Source organism: Arachis stenosperma, chromosome 10, assembly GCF_014773155.1.
Source record: "Arachis stenosperma cultivar V10309 chromosome 10, arast.V10309.gnm1.PFL2, whole genome shotgun sequence".
NCBI classification, from domain to species: Eukaryota; Viridiplantae; Streptophyta; class Magnoliopsida; order Fabales; family Fabaceae; genus Arachis; species Arachis stenosperma.
Window position 1 is genome coordinate 116403523 of NC_080386.1, and position 18882 is coordinate 116422404.

The 18882-nt window shown below is 30.8% G+C and overlaps 3 protein-coding genes across 4 annotated transcripts; 1 reads left to right on the top strand and 2 right to left on the bottom strand.

Annotated features, from left to right (window-relative positions):
• Nucleotides 1-12196: 12196 nt before the first annotated feature.
• Nucleotides 12197-12437, top strand: LOC130956326 (uncharacterized). The gene is given in 2 exon segments (XM_057883363.1): nt 12197-12286; nt 12288-12437. Coding segments are annotated over 2 exon segments (240 nt in total).
• A 33-nt stretch (nt 12438-12470) lies between these two features.
• Nucleotides 12471-13771, bottom strand: LOC130957536 (probable glycosyltransferase At5g03795). The gene is made up of 3 exons (XM_057884382.1): nt 13487-13771; nt 12556-12820; nt 12471-12514 (listed from the first exon to the last, which is right to left on the bottom strand). Exons 1-3 carry the CDS (start codon nt 13769-13771, stop codon nt 12471-12473), a joined length of 594 nt encoding a protein of 197 aa, XP_057740365.1.
• Nucleotides 13595-15766, bottom strand: LOC130956325 (uncharacterized). 2 transcript variants are annotated; one of them, XM_057883362.1, is made up of 4 exons: nt 15506-15766; nt 14346-15163; nt 14179-14250; nt 13595-13835 (listed from the first exon to the last, which is right to left on the bottom strand). In XM_057883362.1, the coding sequence occupies exons 2-4, from the start codon at nt 15111-15113 to the stop codon at nt 13827-13829; spliced, it is 849 nt and encodes a 282-aa protein (XP_057739345.1). In that variant the 5' UTR covers nt 15114-15163; nt 15506-15766; the 3' UTR covers nt 13595-13826. The 2 variants fall into 2 exon arrangements, with proteins under 2 accessions (XP_057739345.1, XP_057739344.1); XM_057883361.1 differs by lacking the exon at nt 13595-13835 and having other exon boundaries at nt 13861-14250.
• Between the last annotated feature and the right edge of the window lie 3116 nt (nt 15767-18882).

The following is an 18882-nucleotide window of genomic DNA, read 5'->3' on the forward strand; positions in this document are numbered from 1 at the left end:
AAATTTTATTTTTTTTAATTTGTCCCTTTGTGTACAACATAAATAATTCTCATTTATTTTCTTAAAAATATTATTTATTTTTATTTAGGGAAAATTATTTTGTATCTACCAAATTTTTGTCTAAAAATAGATATAGAGTGTGAAATAGAACTCAATTCTTTATTTTTGAATATTATAAGTAAATGTTAAGCACCATGTTAATTTACTGATTGATTAATATTCTTAATTAATTTGTACATCAATTACAATGTGAAGGTTCTCAAAGTGGCCAAACATGGAACAAAATAAAGAAAAATCAAATAAAAGAGTACTTGTAATATTTTAGGAAACAAAAGAGAGAATCATGATGCCTTAAAGAAGGAAATTAAATGAAAAATTTCTTCAAATGGTATATAAAGTTATTACTTCGTACATACAAAAATTATTAGTTTTAAATAAAACTCAAAAAAATTAACTTTTATATTTTTTTTAAATATAAAATTAGTGCATGTTTTAATATATCTATAAATTTACTTTTAGTCAAATTCAGAAGTAACATGTATTTTATGATTGAAGACGATTGTATTAGAATAGAGATTTCGTATGGGACAAATAATTCTTTCAATTGCTAATTGATTATGTATTGGTTTTACATTATGATGATCTCATGACAGTTGCAGGTTGTTGCAAAGACAAAATAAAATTAAAGTTGTTTAATTCGAATTAAAGGAAAATGTAGACTTTGCCAATATTAGTAAAAGGGAAGAATATTGAGGTTTATTATTGTTATTTGTTATAATCTCAAGTTCATAATGGGACAGATGATGACAAAGAATTATTCGATATTTCATTAACATGATCATGACATATGCGTATTATTAGTTGCATGTATTACCATTATTAACCTTGTTCAGAACAGAATTCTGATCTATAGACTAAGAGTCATGCATTGTCGTGTTGGTAAATTTTTGCATTTATATGTATGGTCATAGGAGTTAAGACCTCCTTTATTGCTAACAATCCTATTTAGGGATATATTAGATAATATATAAAATAATATAAAATTTTAATGTTATATTTAACTACGCAAAAAGATATTTGTAAAGGAATGAAAATGACGTATTGTATTAGTGGAAAATTTGAACTTAATGATAATAATAGGAAGTTATAAAAATGAGACAATGTAAGAATACAAGTTGAATTGAGTTAATCGGATAGCATTTTTCTAAAAAATAGGAAGGTAGTTTTATTAAAAAAAATATTATAGATCATGAACTATCAATGGAGCTTTGTAAACATGGAATATTTTCGACTCTTTTTGTTTTTGTTATTTTTAAAAACCTGCATGTTTACTATGTTTTTAAAAGCTCATGTATATCAAAATTTAAATTCTTTTAATATGAAACTCTAATTTTTAATATATTTATTTAAAATAAATTAGTAAAAACAATATACCGAACATATTAATATTGATACATATATTTACGTTGTATTTTCTAATTTTAATATCACAAGAAAATAAATGAATTCTAATGTAATTTAATTTTTGTTATATATTTTGTAACTATATTTAGATAGGAGTTGTTATAGGAATTAAAGTATTTTTCATACAATAACAGATGTAACAATTAAAAATAAAACAAGTATAAAATAGACAGAATATTATGCTTTTTAGGCTTTAATTGTAAGATGTAATGATATTTAAAATTTGGCATGCCAATTACTCAATTAACAAATAAAAATCAAACTTTATTATAATTTTAAGATGATATGAATTCAATTCATTATTTGGTGAAATAGTGAGAATTTTCTGTCAAGGGCAACAAGGCAAAACATCTTAATCATAACTAAATTTATCATTTAAGTTGTCCAACACTCTAACCTATAGACATTAGTAGCATACTTGAGAGATTAGGACATGGTGAAAATTCACATATAATATTAGAAAATAATTTAATCAAACCATTTACTGATTTTTTTGTTATCAACTTCATATAAAAAATATCACAAGTAATGCTTCTGAATCCATAAAATAAATAATATCACAAGTGAACATAGATATACGGCTCACATATTACATATGTATAAAGGACAAGGCATACGACTTACAAACAATATTTTCTAACATATTGAAAACAAATCTTGATTTATGGACACTAAATATACATATTATATACAATGCAACTTCATATATATTTTTTTTACTGTACAAGAAACTACATCTTCATTTGCGAAACTATATTTTCACCTTGAAAGGGCATAGAGATCAGGACTTTCATTAACCAAAGGGGTATTATCAATTTCTTTCTTTGCATACACAAGGACCTCATGTGGTGGCAACAACTGTATGTGTCTCTGAGAAATATATATGCATAAATTTATTGGTGACTTTATAGAAAAAGTGGTAGGTTCAAGGTCTCACCAATTTCTACCTGCTTATAAGAAGGAACACCAAGAGGGAGGAAAAATCTTGTATTTTTTGTTGTATTAGCAAACTTGTACTCCCTTTTACTTCTAGAGATAGAACTATTCAGGCAGGTTTCTGCTCTCTCAGACTCAAATACAACTGATTGGACTACTTCATTTGATGAATTAAGTAAAATAACAGAATAAGAAAGGTTGAGTCAAACCTGCTGAAGTATCGCCTCTTTGGTGGTACTGCTATTCAAGGATGGGTGTGATGAATCATTTTCATAAGGAGACTGATCATTTAGTAAATATCTATGTACAATCATCTGAAACAAAATACTAGAGACAGTCGAAATAGACGCCAAAAGAAATAATCTTCGCCAGTCGATTTTGTGGCCAAAGAAACGCCATGATAACTCCTTCATCAGGATAAAAGAAGATTGTCGAAGGCCCCCATTACATCTTATTATACAACATATTAGAACTAAACCATTCAAATATCCAAATAAATGCTATAGATCATGAAAGCTAATCATGCCATTTCATACATCTCTGTAGTCCTAAATGGCACAAGGACAATTCGAATACCGCAGTTTGTCTGTGGGTGTATGACTGCACTAACATAAAGACACTCTGGAGCTCGACCCAGCTAAAGTCCTGCACTTATTTCAATTAAACAATTTTTTCTTGAAAAATGGATGAGGTTAGTATTGGTTAACACAATAAATTTAAAATGTATTAAAAAAGAGATTATTTACAAGTCATAACGGAGGAGAATGTTTATTTTACAATTATGAAGGAAGAAAGTGTCATTTTAAAATTTTTTAAAAGAAAGAATTGTAATTTTTTCTTAATTTTTTTAATATATGAATGATGTGAATCTTGAGAAAACTCCATAAATAATTATAAAAATCGCTGTTACTCATTTAACAAATGATTTACTTTATTCATTTTCGACTTGTGGTTTTGTTTTGTTGATTTGTCTTTGTATTCGTTCTTTTTTAATTTATCTTGTATTGTTAGACCTAAGAAATAAATGTGTGGGTTCGGAAAAGTCTAGAATCGTATTATCTTATTTAACGAAGTCATTGTGGAGTATAAGTAAATAAAAAAACCCTCTCCAATACGCTCTGTTGCATATCATAGTAAATCTTTAACTTTGCCTTACAGTTTGTGCAACTCTCCAACATCTCCTCCCTTACTCGCTTAGGACGGTCATAGTGCTTAGGATGTCTTGTACCTTGTCGATGACAAAAAAAGTCTCTCCTAATCAACACCCGATAACCCCTTAATTTAGCAAACTCCTTGTAGGCAGCATAAGCATCCTCCTTCATTGCAAACTCTTTTTCCAAGAAGTCTTGTGCACCGAATAGACGGCTGATACCACCCTCTGCCGCATCATCTGCACCAGTCGACCTGTTACCATCGACGGCACCCCTACACTTTTTTCCCCGGATTCACAGCCTTCATGGCACTCGAGGCCTTCGTCGTCATCCCATTTATCATCAGTCGAGGTCTTCACACTCACTGTTGAACATGCACTTGAAATCCATTGACAACAAGTGTGCAATCTTCTAGCCTGATTACATACAAAATAGATAAATGTAACTCATAATCGCGCCATTGATACAGTCAAAACATTACCACAACTATCCCAAAGGGACTATATCTTACTCCACAAATATGGCATAACCTGCATTATAATTGTTTAAACATAAAGTGACCAAATAAAATATAATTCTTTCAATCGAAGACACTTAACATTCCTAAACTACAAGGACCCAACCTGAGTATCTATTCTGAACTGAGCAAACAATTTCTTCGCCCCCGCACGAAAATCTCAGCTACTCCAACTTCAATGTGAATTCATAAAGACATTCACCAGAAAAAAATATATTATACCACTACTAAAGTTATAATCATATAATTAAAACACATTATATGGCTTTTGAATTCATAAAGACATTCACCAGAAACAAAAACAAAAAATGCAGAGTTAACCAAACTAACAACAAATATTCGCTCATCTTGTCTTCTACTTAACTACTTTAGTTTAATTCATCTATTTCTTCGTAGAATGAAAAACTAGATTGAACAAAGTATTCCTTTCCTTGACAAAGCTCACCAACTTTAGCGCATTTTCATGAAGTTAAAAACAAAAAATTAAGAACCTACAAAGCACCATAAGTTCAACAAGGTTCCCAGCAGAATTGTAGACAACAGGATAAAAATCCTTTCCACATTTTATCGGCAAGAATTAAAAAACAAAAAAAAAAAACAACAACGGGTCTTATAATATCAAAAACATATGAAGATCTAATTACAAATCATTTACAACCTGCTTTACATGATATATTTGTGGCATGTCCGCTACAAAACAAAAAATTGAAATTACCATGTCTATGTCTCTAGTATCTATGAAGGTGCCTATGCTTAGTAGAGTGCTATTAGTCCTCAATTTTACAACAGTTCCAATATTTAGACGCAAACAGGAAAAGGACATTCCATTTTGAAAAAAGAAACTACTTTACATTAAGACTACATCGAATTAACAGTTTAACTCAATTTCCATGGAGAAAATTTGAGCCATCAAAGTTCTTACTAAAACATGAAAATCACCTATGGGTCAGTAACAAGAAGTGCCTTCTTAACAGCCATGTATTCATTATCATGCCTAGCTTACTAGTAGTATCCGTAGCAATAACAATTTTTCAAACCCACAATATATTGGAACTTGCTAATTGTTAACTAAAACATATGTCTAAGGAATCTAACAATTTGTTCATATAGGAGTTTGTGGAAGAAGAAGAATGATCTAATATGACTCAGTCTTTAACCAACTACCCAAGCTCCAATCGGACTAAAATCATGGATTCCTAAACCTATATCCACAACATCAGCAGAATTTCAAATTTTTCCCTTCAAACTGACGAGCGGATAATTTATACACTTTTTGGCATTGTTTTTAGTATGTTTTTAGTATATTTTAGTTAGTTTTTATTACATTTTCATTAATTTTTAGTTAAAATTCACTTTTCTGGGCTTTACTATGAGTTTGTGTGTTTTTCTGTGATTTCAGGTATTTTCTGGCTGAAATTGAGGGACCTGAGCAAAAATCTGATTTAGAGGCTGAAAAGGACTGCAGATGCTGTTGGATTCTGACCTCCCTGCACTCGAAGTGAATTTTCTGGAGCTACAGAAGCCCAATTGGCGCGCTCTCAATTGCGTTGGAAAGTAGACATCCTGAGCTTTCCAGCAATGTATAATAGTTCATACTTTGCCCGAGCTTTGATGGCCCAAACCGGCATTGCAAATTAGCTTCAGAATTCCCGGCGTTTAACGCCGGAACTGGCACAAAAATTGGAGTTAAACGCCCAAACTGGCATAAAAGCTGGCGTTTAACTCCAGAAAAAGTCTCTACACATGCAAGCTTCAATGCTCAGCCCAAGCACACACCAAGTGGACCCCGGAAGTGGATTTTTACGTCATTTACTCATTTCTGTATACCCTAGGTTACTAGTTCACTATTAATAGGACCTTTTGACATTGTATCTATACCTCATGACACTTTATACGTTTCTTATTGTATCTTCTACGGCATGAGTCTCTAAACCCCATAGTTGGGGGTGAGGAGCTCTGCTGTGTCTTGATGGATTAATGCAATTACTACTGTTTTTCATTCAATCACGCTTGCTTCTATTCTAAGATATCACTTGTTCCTAAACTTGATGAATGAGATGATTCGTGACACTCATCAACATTCTCACCTATGAACGTGTGCCTGACAACCACCTCCGTTCTACCTTAGATTGAGTAGATATCTCTTGGATTCCTTAATCAGAATCTTCGTGGTATAAGCTAGAATTGATGGCGGCATTCAAGAGAATCCGGAAGGTCTAAACCTTGTCTGTGGTATTCTGAGTAGGATTCAAGGATTGAATGACTGTGACGAGCTTCAAACTCCTGAAGGCTGGGCGTTAGTGACAGACGCAAAAGAATCACTGGATTCTATTCCGACCTGATTGAGAACCGACAGATGATTAGCCGTGCTGTGACAGAGCGCGTTGAATATTTTCACTGAGAGGATGGGAGGTAGCCATTGACAACGGTGAAACCCTACATACAGCTTGCCATGGAAGGAGCCTTGCGTGCATGAAGAAGAAGACAGTAGGAAAGTAGAGATTCAGAAGATGGAGCATCTCCAAAACCTCAACCTATTCTCCATTACTGCAAAACAAGTACTTATTTCATGTTCTTTTACCTTTCACAATCAAATCTGATAATTATTGATATCCTGACTAAGAGTTACAAGATTACCATAGCTTGCTTCAAGCCGACAATCTCCGTGGGATCGACCCTTACTCACGTAAGGTATTACTTGGACGACCCAGTGCACTTGCTGGTTAGTTGTGCGGAATTGCAAAAGTGTGATTGCAATTTCGTGCACCACAAACCAATACCAGTAACTAGAACTTCACAATACACGTTTCAAATGCAATACACATACTCGACCTAATCTGAACACGTTTCGAAGCCAACACTCAAAGCAGATCATTTAGTGGGCAGAGCAGCTCTTACCTTCGACTGACAAGCACGACAGAGGACGAGCAGCACGACTGACTGTGGCACATGCGCACCAGACCAACATGACGTCTGTGAGCACCACCGCTACCTGGCTACGATGCATGAGCTGGAGATTGGTGTCTGTGGAGAAGTCGTTGACCAGGAGGGAGCACCTGGAACAGACGCAGTTGCCAATTGCCAAAGACAGTGAGAGTCACGAGACCCACAGCGGCAGTCTTTGTTAACGTTGATAGGGTTTCTTTTGATGAGAGGAGAAGACTGATCCAGAGTACCAACTTCCTGGGTTACAACCACTCTTTTTTGGGAACAAACCAAAAGGCCAAACTATGGCACCAACAAAACCCTCTGCAACGAAATCCCGTTCTGAATTAACCTATCCAGCCGGCTCGCCCAACCCTCCAATGAGCCTCACCAGCTTCCTCACAGCTAGCTACTTCCAGCCAAAGAGAAACACCACGTGTCCATAGGAGATGCAATAAAAACAAAAATCTGTAAATTTGTACAAAGATACATCTAAACACTAGATGGACCATTATAATATCATATTCCTTACTATTAGACATTCTTGTAATCAATACTTAATATTTTCTTTTATAATTTGATTTTTATATCTAAGAATATAATAAAGACTAATAATAATTATAAAGAACGGTAATAATAATTTGTATTAAATGAGTTAATTGTAATTAATTTTTTATTTATGTTAAGTCATTTATCATCATTCAATGGAGATACAAAACCTAAAAGCTATCCTAATATGATTTTGTTTCCGTTAATTCAATTATTTTCATTCAAAATTCACAATTCTAATACCATTGCAAACACAATTAGGATAGGCCAAGGAATTTTACAAGAAATCATCTTTATCATTGCAAATAGTATGGTATTTGAATTCGACCTTAATACGGTCTCTATCGTAGAAGGTGCTGAAGAATTTGAACAACAGACGGACTCACCTGATGATATTGTTGTTAGTCAACCAATTTTCGAGAATATGAAAAAGCACACTAGTTTTGATGAGATATGGTAATAAATTGATTTAATTTTTTTGTGTTTTTATGTGCATTTATAATTATTTTGTACTAACTAAGTTCATACACATAACATTCATAAGTTCATATACATAACATCCATAATTACATACAACTAACATCTAAAAATTAAATTCATGTTTATTAGATATTACATTCATACACATACATATCATTTTTTAGTTATTGCATAAGTAACTATAAAGTTAACACAGATGTTTTTAAATTTTATCATAATGGAATTTAAAAAATGTCAAATTCTTAAATTAATTTATTCAATTGATAAATTTACTCATAACATCCATAAATTCATACACATAATATCCATAATTTCATATTAATAACATCCATAGTTTTGTACTTATAATATTCATAATTTCATACATACGATGTCTATAATTAATAAATTTTTATAATTAATATTATCAAATTTTAAATTATACGTCTTATTGTATTCTTCACATTATCTCATATGTTTAATAATAGGTCATGATTTTAATTATTTTAATATTTTTTAATATTCATATGTATGCTTATTTATTAATTTTAATATGATGAGTTAATAATTATTTTAAAAAATTTATTTTTTAATTTTTATTTATATGTTATTCTTTATTTTTTATTTTTTAATAGTCTATATGTAAAATATAAGTTGTATAGTAGAAGTTATTAAAAATTTTTAATTTAACCTTTCATAATTTTTGCAGAGAATGATTACATTTTAATGGATAATAATGTGATTGAAGAATATTAGGGATTTGATTTGGGAGAAATTAAAATTAATTTTGGAAAGAACATTAGTGACTCCAAGCATGCAACAAAATGGTGGGTGATAAGAAGGATAAGTGATAAAGAGGTGTATGTCACTTGCTTATCAAGAGAATAAAATTTTTTATGTTATATTTTTATATTGTAATTATTCTTTGACTACCTAGCATTTATAAATCTTATCTCATGCTAATCAATTATCTAATCAATTTTATTATAGTATCACTTTAAAAGGAAACATCCTGATAATAAATCTTTTCATTTAAGAAGTTAATTTAGAAAATGAATCTTCTCAAATTTTTTTAATAATTGAGGGAGTAAAGTATGATCTTTCACTATTAATTTTATAATGGGACCAAGAATAAATATGAGAGAGAACAATAAAGAATTAGAGATTATACTTTACACTCTTAATTTTTTTAACAATTGAGAGGATCCATTCTCGTTAATTTATACAGTCTCGTGTCATTGATTTTTAAGACTATATTTGAAATCAATGTTATTTTATGATCAGTGCATTGTTGTGCTACACATACAAGTTATTTGGTTTACAAGTCATATAAGTTGGGAGAAACTTAACAAAAAGCACGCTAGCCCATATACGATTTTCATGGCGTGCTTCGCGTTCATCCTTCTCCTCCTCCTCTTCCTTCTTCTTCTCCTATTCTTTTTCTTCTTCCTCCATGAAAACAAGTTTCTTGTCAAATTTGTTCGATCTCCTTCGTAGGTTCTCTCTTTGCCTTTTCATTCGTTATTTTATCTGTGTTTATCATTGGTATTCTTACTTCGTTTTTTTATTTTCATGGTTTCTGAAATCAAGCTTTGAAATCATTTTGAAGATAATGGAACTTCAGAAATAAATCCAAACGATTACAGAAATACACCCAACCGATTACATAAATACACACAAACGGTTACAGGAATTCACCCAAACGATTATAGAAATACACCCAAAGGATTACAGAAATACACCTAAAGGATTACAAAAATACACCCAATGAATTTAAAAAATACACCCAAAATTTGTTGAAGTACACCTTATGCATAATTCAGAACTCTTCCTCTCTCTCCTCCTCATCTTCTGCTGCTTCTTCTTCTTCTTCATTTTCTTATTTTTTAGGAGAAAAAAATCAAACAAAGAAAAAAAATACATAATATTGCAAAATCAAAAGAAGAACGAAGAGAAATACGACGATGAAGATGAAACACTTCAAAAACAAAGAAGAAGAAGAAGAAAAAGAGACACGGAAAAAGAAGAAGAAGGAGAAGAAAAAGATGAGACATAAAAAAAATAAAAGAAAAAATAAATAACTTATATGACTTATATGAAAAAATATTTGTACCTTGAGAATTTCTCATTCTTTTAGTATTTAATAAGTTCACATTAGTATCATAATAAATGATGTGGATTAATTGCCACCATAAATCCGTATGAGTTTCGTAAAGAAATCAAAATAAATTTTAATTTATATATGAGCTGGAAATAAAAGTTAATCAAATGGTCAAAGATTGTAATGTTAAGATTTACGAGTTGTGAAACTAAAACAAAATTCTCTTTAATACATGTTAATATAAAGATGCATGTAGATGAAATCAAGTTAAAAGTTTGAAAAAGTCAAAGATAAAGTGTTATCAATAAATATGTATCAACTAAATCTTGTAATTTTTTTTTTTACTGAATTAGAAATTGTAAATTGTTAAGCTTAACAAGTGACATTTTCTCTTGTATATATATCATCGTAGAAGTAATATAAATAGATGGTTAGAATTAACCAAATATATGGTATTTTTATGAGTTAGAGTTGTTAAAGAGTAGATTATAAGGTTTTTTTTATGTATTGTATTTCTGTATTTGTTTATTACTAAGTCATTAGCCACTCTTTTAGGTTAAGAAAATTAGTCTTATATTTTTGGTATCTACTCTTTGTGTTTAAATTGAACGTTTATATCATTTAGTTTAGTATCAATAAATATTATGAATGTAACTAGAAGTGGAATTTGACTTTGAATGGAGTATCATAATTTACCATTTTGTATTTCTATGTTAGGAATTTTCTTTGGATGGAGTGATTATCTATTTAAATCTCGTTAGAAGAGATTTGATTAAAATAGAGTAGTATTAGCAATTATCACTTCATATCTCGTTAAGGATTGAGGAGTGCTATACATACAAATCATTTTTGTTTATAAGTTATATAAATTAAAATAAACTTAACAAAAAGTATGCGAGCGTGTTATCGCGCTTATTACTCAACGAGTTTTCATAGCGCGCTTCGTGTTCTTCATTCTCCTCTTCTTCTTTTCTCTTCTTCTTCTCTTTTTTTTCTCTTTACGTTTCTCCTCTTTCTTCTTCACGTGTTTTATCCTCATCGTCATTTTTTATTGTTGTTATTGTTGCTGCATTTTTTTCTCCTATTCTTTCTATTGGTTTTGCAACATTATGTATCTTTTTTCTTTCTTTGTTTGAATTTTTTTCCCCAAAAAGAATTATAAGAAAACGAAATAAGAAGATGAGGAAGAAGAAGCAGTAGGAGATGAAGAGGAGAAAGAAGAAGAGTTTTGAATTATGCAGAACTTATCAGAATAAAAATACACCCAAAATTCTTAAAAATACACCCAAATATCTTCGTGTTACACCTAAATATCTTCGTGTTACACCCAAATTTGCTGCAAATACAGAAAAATATTTCCTCTAATACTATATTTTTTTTCTTCTGAATTGAACTACTCCTCAGCCACTTGATTTGATTCAAAACAATAATCAATTTCGTTCTGGTTCAATTAACAATCTGAACCTGAATTATTCATTATTTTCAACAACTAACGATGGAGGAGAAAGAGAAAAAGAAAAGAAAAAAAAATTCCAATGAAAAAAGAAGAAGGAAGATGTAGTGTTGACGATGACGATAACGAAAAAGAAAAATAACGAAAAAGAAGGTGTAGTAACGTAAGAAGAAGAAGAACGTGTAGTAACGGTACGAAATACGTGAATATAAATAACTTGTAAAAACTTGTATGAAAAAATGCTTGTATGTGAAGAATAATTATTAAAAATTTAAGTTAAAAATTTAATTAACGTAGAATTATTACCTAATTTTATAACTTTATAATATTATATTTCTTTAGTAAAATATTTAACATTCTCTTTATGTAAATTAATTTTGTAAAAATTTTACGCTTCTGGTCGAACACCCTGTCTTTTAACCGTTTCAAGACACCGTAACTAAACTTCAACTAGTATTGCTTAGAACAAGGTTTTTGTTTTTGTCTTTTTTTTTCTTTTTTTTTTTGCTTCTTCTGAAAAAGAATAGATATACAGATATATTTTACTTACAAAAATTGAAAGAAGACGAATTTGAAACTCGGTATTAATCTCAATTCAGTTATCTAGCTCTTGTGGTGAAGACTCTATTGAACCAAATAGAATGAAGTATCATGTGAAACATATCATACTTCTCAGGGCTCCTATGCCAAAGGAAATGCTGCTGCACTTTTTTTACCCTCATCTGCATCTGAAGATACCTCTTTTGTGGGATTGAAAGTAGGATACTCTTCAAATTTGGAATATCCTTCTCCATAACAATAACAGCAAATGATTCCCAATTCAACACTTCAAAGAATGGAGGCACAAAGTTATCAGAGATGATAACAGGAACACATTCATAGAATATGGCCTCAACAACTCTTGGACTATTAACTTCATACCCTTTTGCACAAATGCAGTACTTGCTGCTCTTCATGTACTGAATGTAGTTTCTGTTACCCTTAGATTTTGGCAATATACCAAAGATTTTCATGTCAGGGTCTTTGTTCTCCCAATGCTGCAATAGGATTGGCCTAACATAACCATGCATGCCACCAGCAAAGAATGCCAATGTTTTCCTTTTTGAAACTGGTCTTCCACCAATGTCTCTTGTGGGTTTCTGCGCATTTCTGACATAGGTTTCAGGAAGAGACACATCTTTACCTATCACAAAGCCTTCTTTGACATCAGAATTGCATAGGGCTCTTATGCACTTGGCCATGTTCTGTCTTGTTTCTGTTGGTGCCTGCATGGTGAAGATTTATCTTATATTGTGATAAAAGATTCAACAATCTTGGTATAATCAAGCTGCTAGATAGCATCTACGTTGCACAAATACAACTACAATTATTGAAAACAATACAGTATTATACATAGATATAACCATTTAATGCAAAGAATTGGTCAAAAATTAAAGAAGTTTAAAGTAGCAATACTTTAAATTACATTAACCTCTCTTCTTTAGACGATATTACACTCGACTCCCCTTTATTTATGAAAGTATGCATCAATTTCTTTTATATTTAGGAAGGGAAGCCTTGGAGCAACGGTTGAGTTGTCTCCTTGTGACCTTAAGGTCACAGATTCAAGCCGGGGAAACAGCCACTGATGTAATGATTAGGTTAGGCTCCGTACATTACACCCTTTGGGTGCGGACCTTCCTTGGACCCTGCAGTAACGTGAGATGCTTGTGCACCGGGGCTGCCTTTAGGTGGCCCTTGGTACTCTTGTATTTTATAAAAGTGTGACACTAGTCTGCCATATATAAAGCAATGGCACAATAGAGCAAATGCTCCTCCCTATGTATATCATTTAATCTTAAAAAAGGTCAATGTATTATGTCTAAATAGTTAATGGCCTTGGGAAATTGAGAAACAGAGAGCATGATGAATTGAAGTAGGAAAATGCATACCCAATCATGGCAAGCAACAAGGAAATGATCAGCACCACCGGTTCTGTTCCAGAAAGGATGTTTCGCTGCGATCAAGTCGACATAACCATTCAGATACTTCCTCAGGTTCCTATTATTATGCGAATCCGGTACATACAAGGTTTCCTCTAGCATCCGGGAACTGAAAGGTAAGTAGAACAGGTGTGCCTTCTTTGGGTCCTTGGTAACAAATCTTTTATTACCTTCCATCTGCCTCATGAACCATCCCTCGGAAGCATAAATTCCCAAAAGATATGGCAAATGCATTATTGGTTTAGACCCTTCTCTATATACATAAACTTTGAGAGTCTCTTCCATTAATTCATAGCTCCTGATAATTAGACAGTAACAAGATAATAAGGTGTAATAGATTGCTGTTATGGATTTTAGACAAGTTCACATATTTGCCATTTTAGTTAAATGTTTGCTCTGAACTAAAAGGAGATTCTTCTGCATCAAAATATGAAAACCTTGTTGATAACTTGCATATTTATGTAAGGGACAAGATAGCAACATAAGAATTCTGTCGAATATATGCTTACAAAAGTCTGTAAATATGTGATGTCAGTGTCAGGGATAGAAATTTTAAAGAAAGTAACAATATTCAGATGATACCTTTTGAACATGGAAAGATTTCGATAAAGGGGGGCGTAAAGATTATCAACATTCTCTACCTTTGGTGCATTTTCAATCTCCGATCTAACCTTCAGTAGCTCATTATCAACTGATGAAGACCACCTTGGCCTCTAATAAACAAATTAGCAACATTAGAACAAATCAGAAGAAAATGCTATAATCTGTAAGTCATTGATGGAACAAAATGTTAAATCGAGTCATATACCATAGAACGATACGAGACACGGCTTTTAAGCAATAATTCATTCATTTCAGAGATTGATGTTACTTTCGGAACAGCTATACGAGAATCTTTATTCTCCTTAGGCATACTACTGATAGAAGAGTTCTTGCCAAGCACATTGACATCATCTTTTGGCCTCTCATCATTCTCCGAATCGATTTCATTGGAAATGTTCAATAACCCTTGAGGAGGTGTAATATTTGGCATTTCGACTGGAGGACTTAAATATGTATCTGATTTATGCTCTAATTCAGATGAAGTGTCGACCTCTCTTGTAAAATTCATATCCATACTATTGTTAGAACTCTTCAGTTCAAGATTCTCTGCCTGCTCTATTGCAGATCCATTATCCGATATCCTTACATTTTCGACCACGGGATTTTCATCGGACTCATCAAATCCTACAAGAGATGAAGTGTTTGATATGGATACCTTTTTTGGTTCTACAACAAAACCTGCTCCCAAAACATTGTCCTTTTCAATTGATGAACTAGTTGAATCAACTATCCTCTCAAGAACATGTCCATTAGTAGAGTTTGCTATATCGAAATCCGTAGTAACATTGTTAAGTATAGACTCAGATGGAGGATCTGCTGGATGGAATCTACTGCTTCCTGATGATGTTGTTGTTGTTGCTAAATATGGAAGCTCAGAATACTGGAAGAGTAAAAACACTGCAAATGTAATGCCAATAAGCCATAGCAACCTCTTTGTTTCAAGCTGAAATATGGAGAAAAATGCTTGACCCATTTTTGGTAAATTTACCGAGAAACCATCGAGTGTTGATTACCTCATCAGTTCTGCAGATTACAAAAAAGCAACACAGATCAATAAAAAAAATGGGAAATTTTTTTGTCCATACATGAGGTCATAGAACTATAAGCCAAACTAACCCATGATCAAGAATTCCACAAATGAATTCGTAGAAGATGAACACCAAGAAATAGCAAGAAATTCAACAAAAAAAGAAAAGAAAAGAAATTCGTAATCATAAAGAATCCAACAACAATCAAAATCAAAGGCAAGGCACTGCACTACACAACATCATCCGATTTTTGTTTGCATGCAAAAGAAATTAATCAAGATAAACAACAGAATCAAATAGAAGGAAGCAAGATGAGAAATTAAAGCAGTAACTTTACCAAGAAACACAAACAGAATTCATTTTCAGCTCCTCCCCTCTCAACAGAAGAGAACAGAGTGAGTTGACAATAGCATGAGCCAGCAAGTAGCTGAATAATTGATAGGAGACGTTGAAAAAAGAAAGAGAGAGTAAAATAATGGGGAAAATACCTGTCACTGGTTCAAAGTTTCCATGGCTGGCAGCCCTAAGAATAATAAGTGAATTTTCTTTTCCGTTTTCTTTCTTTTGTTTTTCAAAGTGACAAAGCACAAACACAAGACAAGACAAGTCAGTTCACAGTTCAGGCATGGATCCCAATTTTTACAGTTTTCTATTTTCTCTTTCTCTCTCTTACGTCAAGTAAGAGTAAAACAAATTATATAAATATGTTGAATTTTATTCTGTGTATAATTTAGGCTAATTTTTTTTGGTATGGAAAAAATATTGGTGTTTTTGTTGAAAATGGGAGTATTTGGTGTAATTACAGATGGGTGGATTTTTTGGATGGAAAGCCAACACGTGGAGGCGTGTTGCAACACGTGAGGGGCGTGGTGGACACGTGGCAGCATCCTGGCCAACACGTGGGGGCGTGTTGGACACGTGGCAGCTTCTTAGCCAACACGTGGGGGCGTGTTACAACACGTGGGGGGCGTGTTGAATGATTTCCATACTACTGTAATACACTTCAAATATCAATATTCAACCAAAACACCATCTCTCTTTCCATATTAAAAATAATTTCTATATAATTTAGTGTTTAGTTTTTATTTAACTTATATTTTTATAGTTAATTTTAAATATTTAATAATTATTTATTTTTATATTTCAAAAAATTAAGTATTAATTTTTTAATTTCTTAATAAGTTAGACAAAAAATTTTAAACAGCATAACAATTACCTATAAATATATAAGAATTATTATTAGGGATTTTATTTATTTAAATATTTTTTTATTTTTTATTTTATACTATTATAAAAGAAATTATCTGTTAATTTTGCAAGATAAATTGGTAGTTTGAGTCGGCAAAATTAAAGAAAAATTCAATTGCGTACTTACTGGTTGCAAAATTGAAAACTGTTTTTTTCTACTTCAATTTTGCAGCTATTGCCAATGTAATTGAAGAAGAATATTTGCATAACTGAAATAAATTTTTGAAATTCCTGCTTCTTCTTGACGAGTAATTTTGGGGAGAATAACATAGTAATTTTAACACTGAGATGAATAAATTGATTCAACATTGATTCATTTATTTTAATTTCCATTTACTCGTTATTATATGTAAATGTAGAAGTATTGATCTGACTCTCAAATAATATAGATACGATTTATGTTGACAAGTTGGTTAAACAAAATATTTGTATAACCGTCCAACTATAAAATTAAAGGGAAGTTGTAGTTGTTAATTTTCATGTGCTTCTTCATTTTCATGCACTTTTTAATTTTCATGTACCACATATTCTTCAATTACGCTTATAGTGACAACGAATTTAGAATAAAATACGTTTTTCACAATTATATGCGTCGCTGTGAAATTGGAGTAAAAAAAATCTTCCTATTTCACGAACAATAAATATAAAATTGAGAGATAATGTACAAAAATGTAAAATTTTTAAAATAATAAAAAATAAAAAGATAATTTCTTATTACTATGGTGATTTTAGTAATTATATAATTTTATATTAAAAAATATTATTAAAATTAAATTTACATTATTTTATATTTTTATAATACTTTTTATTCTTATTTTTAAAACTAAAAAATATTTTTAAATATAAATAGTTACTTTAATTTTAATAATATTTTTTAATAAATATTATTAATATCATATAATTACCATAACTATTATAAGATACAATTTTTTATTATTAAAGCACTAATAAAATAGAAATTATTTTTAATATAAAAATAAAGATAGTGTTTTAGTTAAATGTTAATAAGTGTATTATAATATATTGTAAATGTTTATAAAATATGTCCAACACATATTTAGAATATTCTCTAAGTGTCCAACACGTATTTTATGTGTTACACTACACACTTTGTATGTTGATTTTTTACTTAATCACAAAATTTATTCACCTATAATTATATTAAATAATTTTATTTTTAACAAAAATTAAAAAAAATTCATATAAAAAAATTAGCTGTAATAAGATGGCAACCATTAAAGTGAATCTATAATATATTATTATTATTATTATCTTTTTTAAAAGTAGTAAAAGGAAACTGTTCACTTGTACTTTTGGTAAATTTTATGATACTTATGAGATGATTAATTTTTATCTAATTTATTTTTTATAAAAAATTTTAAAATTTTAAAATTATTTATTTTTATATTTTTAAATTAAATATTAATTTTAAATTATTTTTAGACAATTTGGACAAAAATTTTCAAGTATCATAGCAATCGCCTGTACTTTAGTCTTTTCTGTTTTCTCGCAAGCTGTCAGCCGTCTGCATTATTCTCGTGGAAAATTAAATTAAAAGGACAAAAAAAAAAATTTACTGTTCCTCGGTTGGTCATTGTTAGTTTGTTACCGCAACTTACCATTATTCCAGTGCGACTGTCCGATTATGTTGAACCGAATCTAAGCATAATATTATCCGAATAAATTTACATTTACTGCCTGATTTTACTACCCTTACCTTCCTTCTTCCTTTCATGGAAATGAATATTGTATTTACTATTTAGTGTGTTTTTTTATAGTTAAATAATAATAATAATAATATCAAGAGTCTTTAATTTTTTTGATTGCCATATATCGGCAAATAGTCATTCATGATCAATTTTTTTTTATGGCTGAATTACTATATACTTATGGGTGATATAGTAATTCTATTTTGTGGGAATTTAGCCTATCTCTGTAAGACAGGTTTTTTTTTTTGTTCGTCTTTATTTGTTAGTGGATATAGAATGTTTATTCTCCAATTACAGGTACTTTTGTTTAAATATTGTACATATATGTGAACAATCCTCTCAATTAAATTAAAATTTGAACCATGATAGATGAATCACATTATGGTGAATTAGTTTCTAATATCCTCACATCTCAGTTTATATATTATGTTTCTTTGTCAAAAAAAAAAAAAAAAAAGAGGTCAAAAATGGGGTCCATTATTTTAATGTTGGATATGGTTGATCAAATCTCAATTCTCAACAATTTGTACTTTCCGTGGGGCAAAGTTAATGATGAGAGGAGAGGAGAGGGGCTTTTATTAGAAAATAAACATTATGATCAAGTTCATCAATAAAAAAGAAAAGGCAAAAGAAGTTCAAGGGCTAGCTTGAGAGATTGGATAATAATGTATCATGTAAAGTATATGTTTAAAATAATTAAAACGATTTCTTGGTCAGTACGTACAGTCTTGATTCTTGTCTTGCAGCACATGAAAAT

Coding starts and splice junctions, on each gene's coding strand:
- LOC130957536 (XM_057884382.1), bottom strand. CDS start 13,771: ATGCATTTGCCATATCTTTTGGGAATTTATGCTTCCGAGGGATGGTTC. Junction 12,821..13,486: donor TTGTTGCTTGCCATGATTGG/GTATGCATTTTC, acceptor TTCACCATGCAG/GCACCAACAGAAACAAGACA. Junction 12,515..12,555: donor CCCTGACATGAAAATCTTTG/GTATATTGCCAA, acceptor AACTACATTCAG/TACATGAAGAGCAGCAAGTA.
- LOC130956325 (XM_057883361.1), bottom strand. CDS start 15,113: ATGGGTCAAGCATTTTTCTCCATATTTCAGCTTGAAACAAAGAGGTTG. Junction 14,251..14,345: donor GTGTCTCGTATCGTTCTATG/GTATATGACTCG, acceptor TTTGTTTATTAG/AGGCCAAGGTGGTCTTCATC.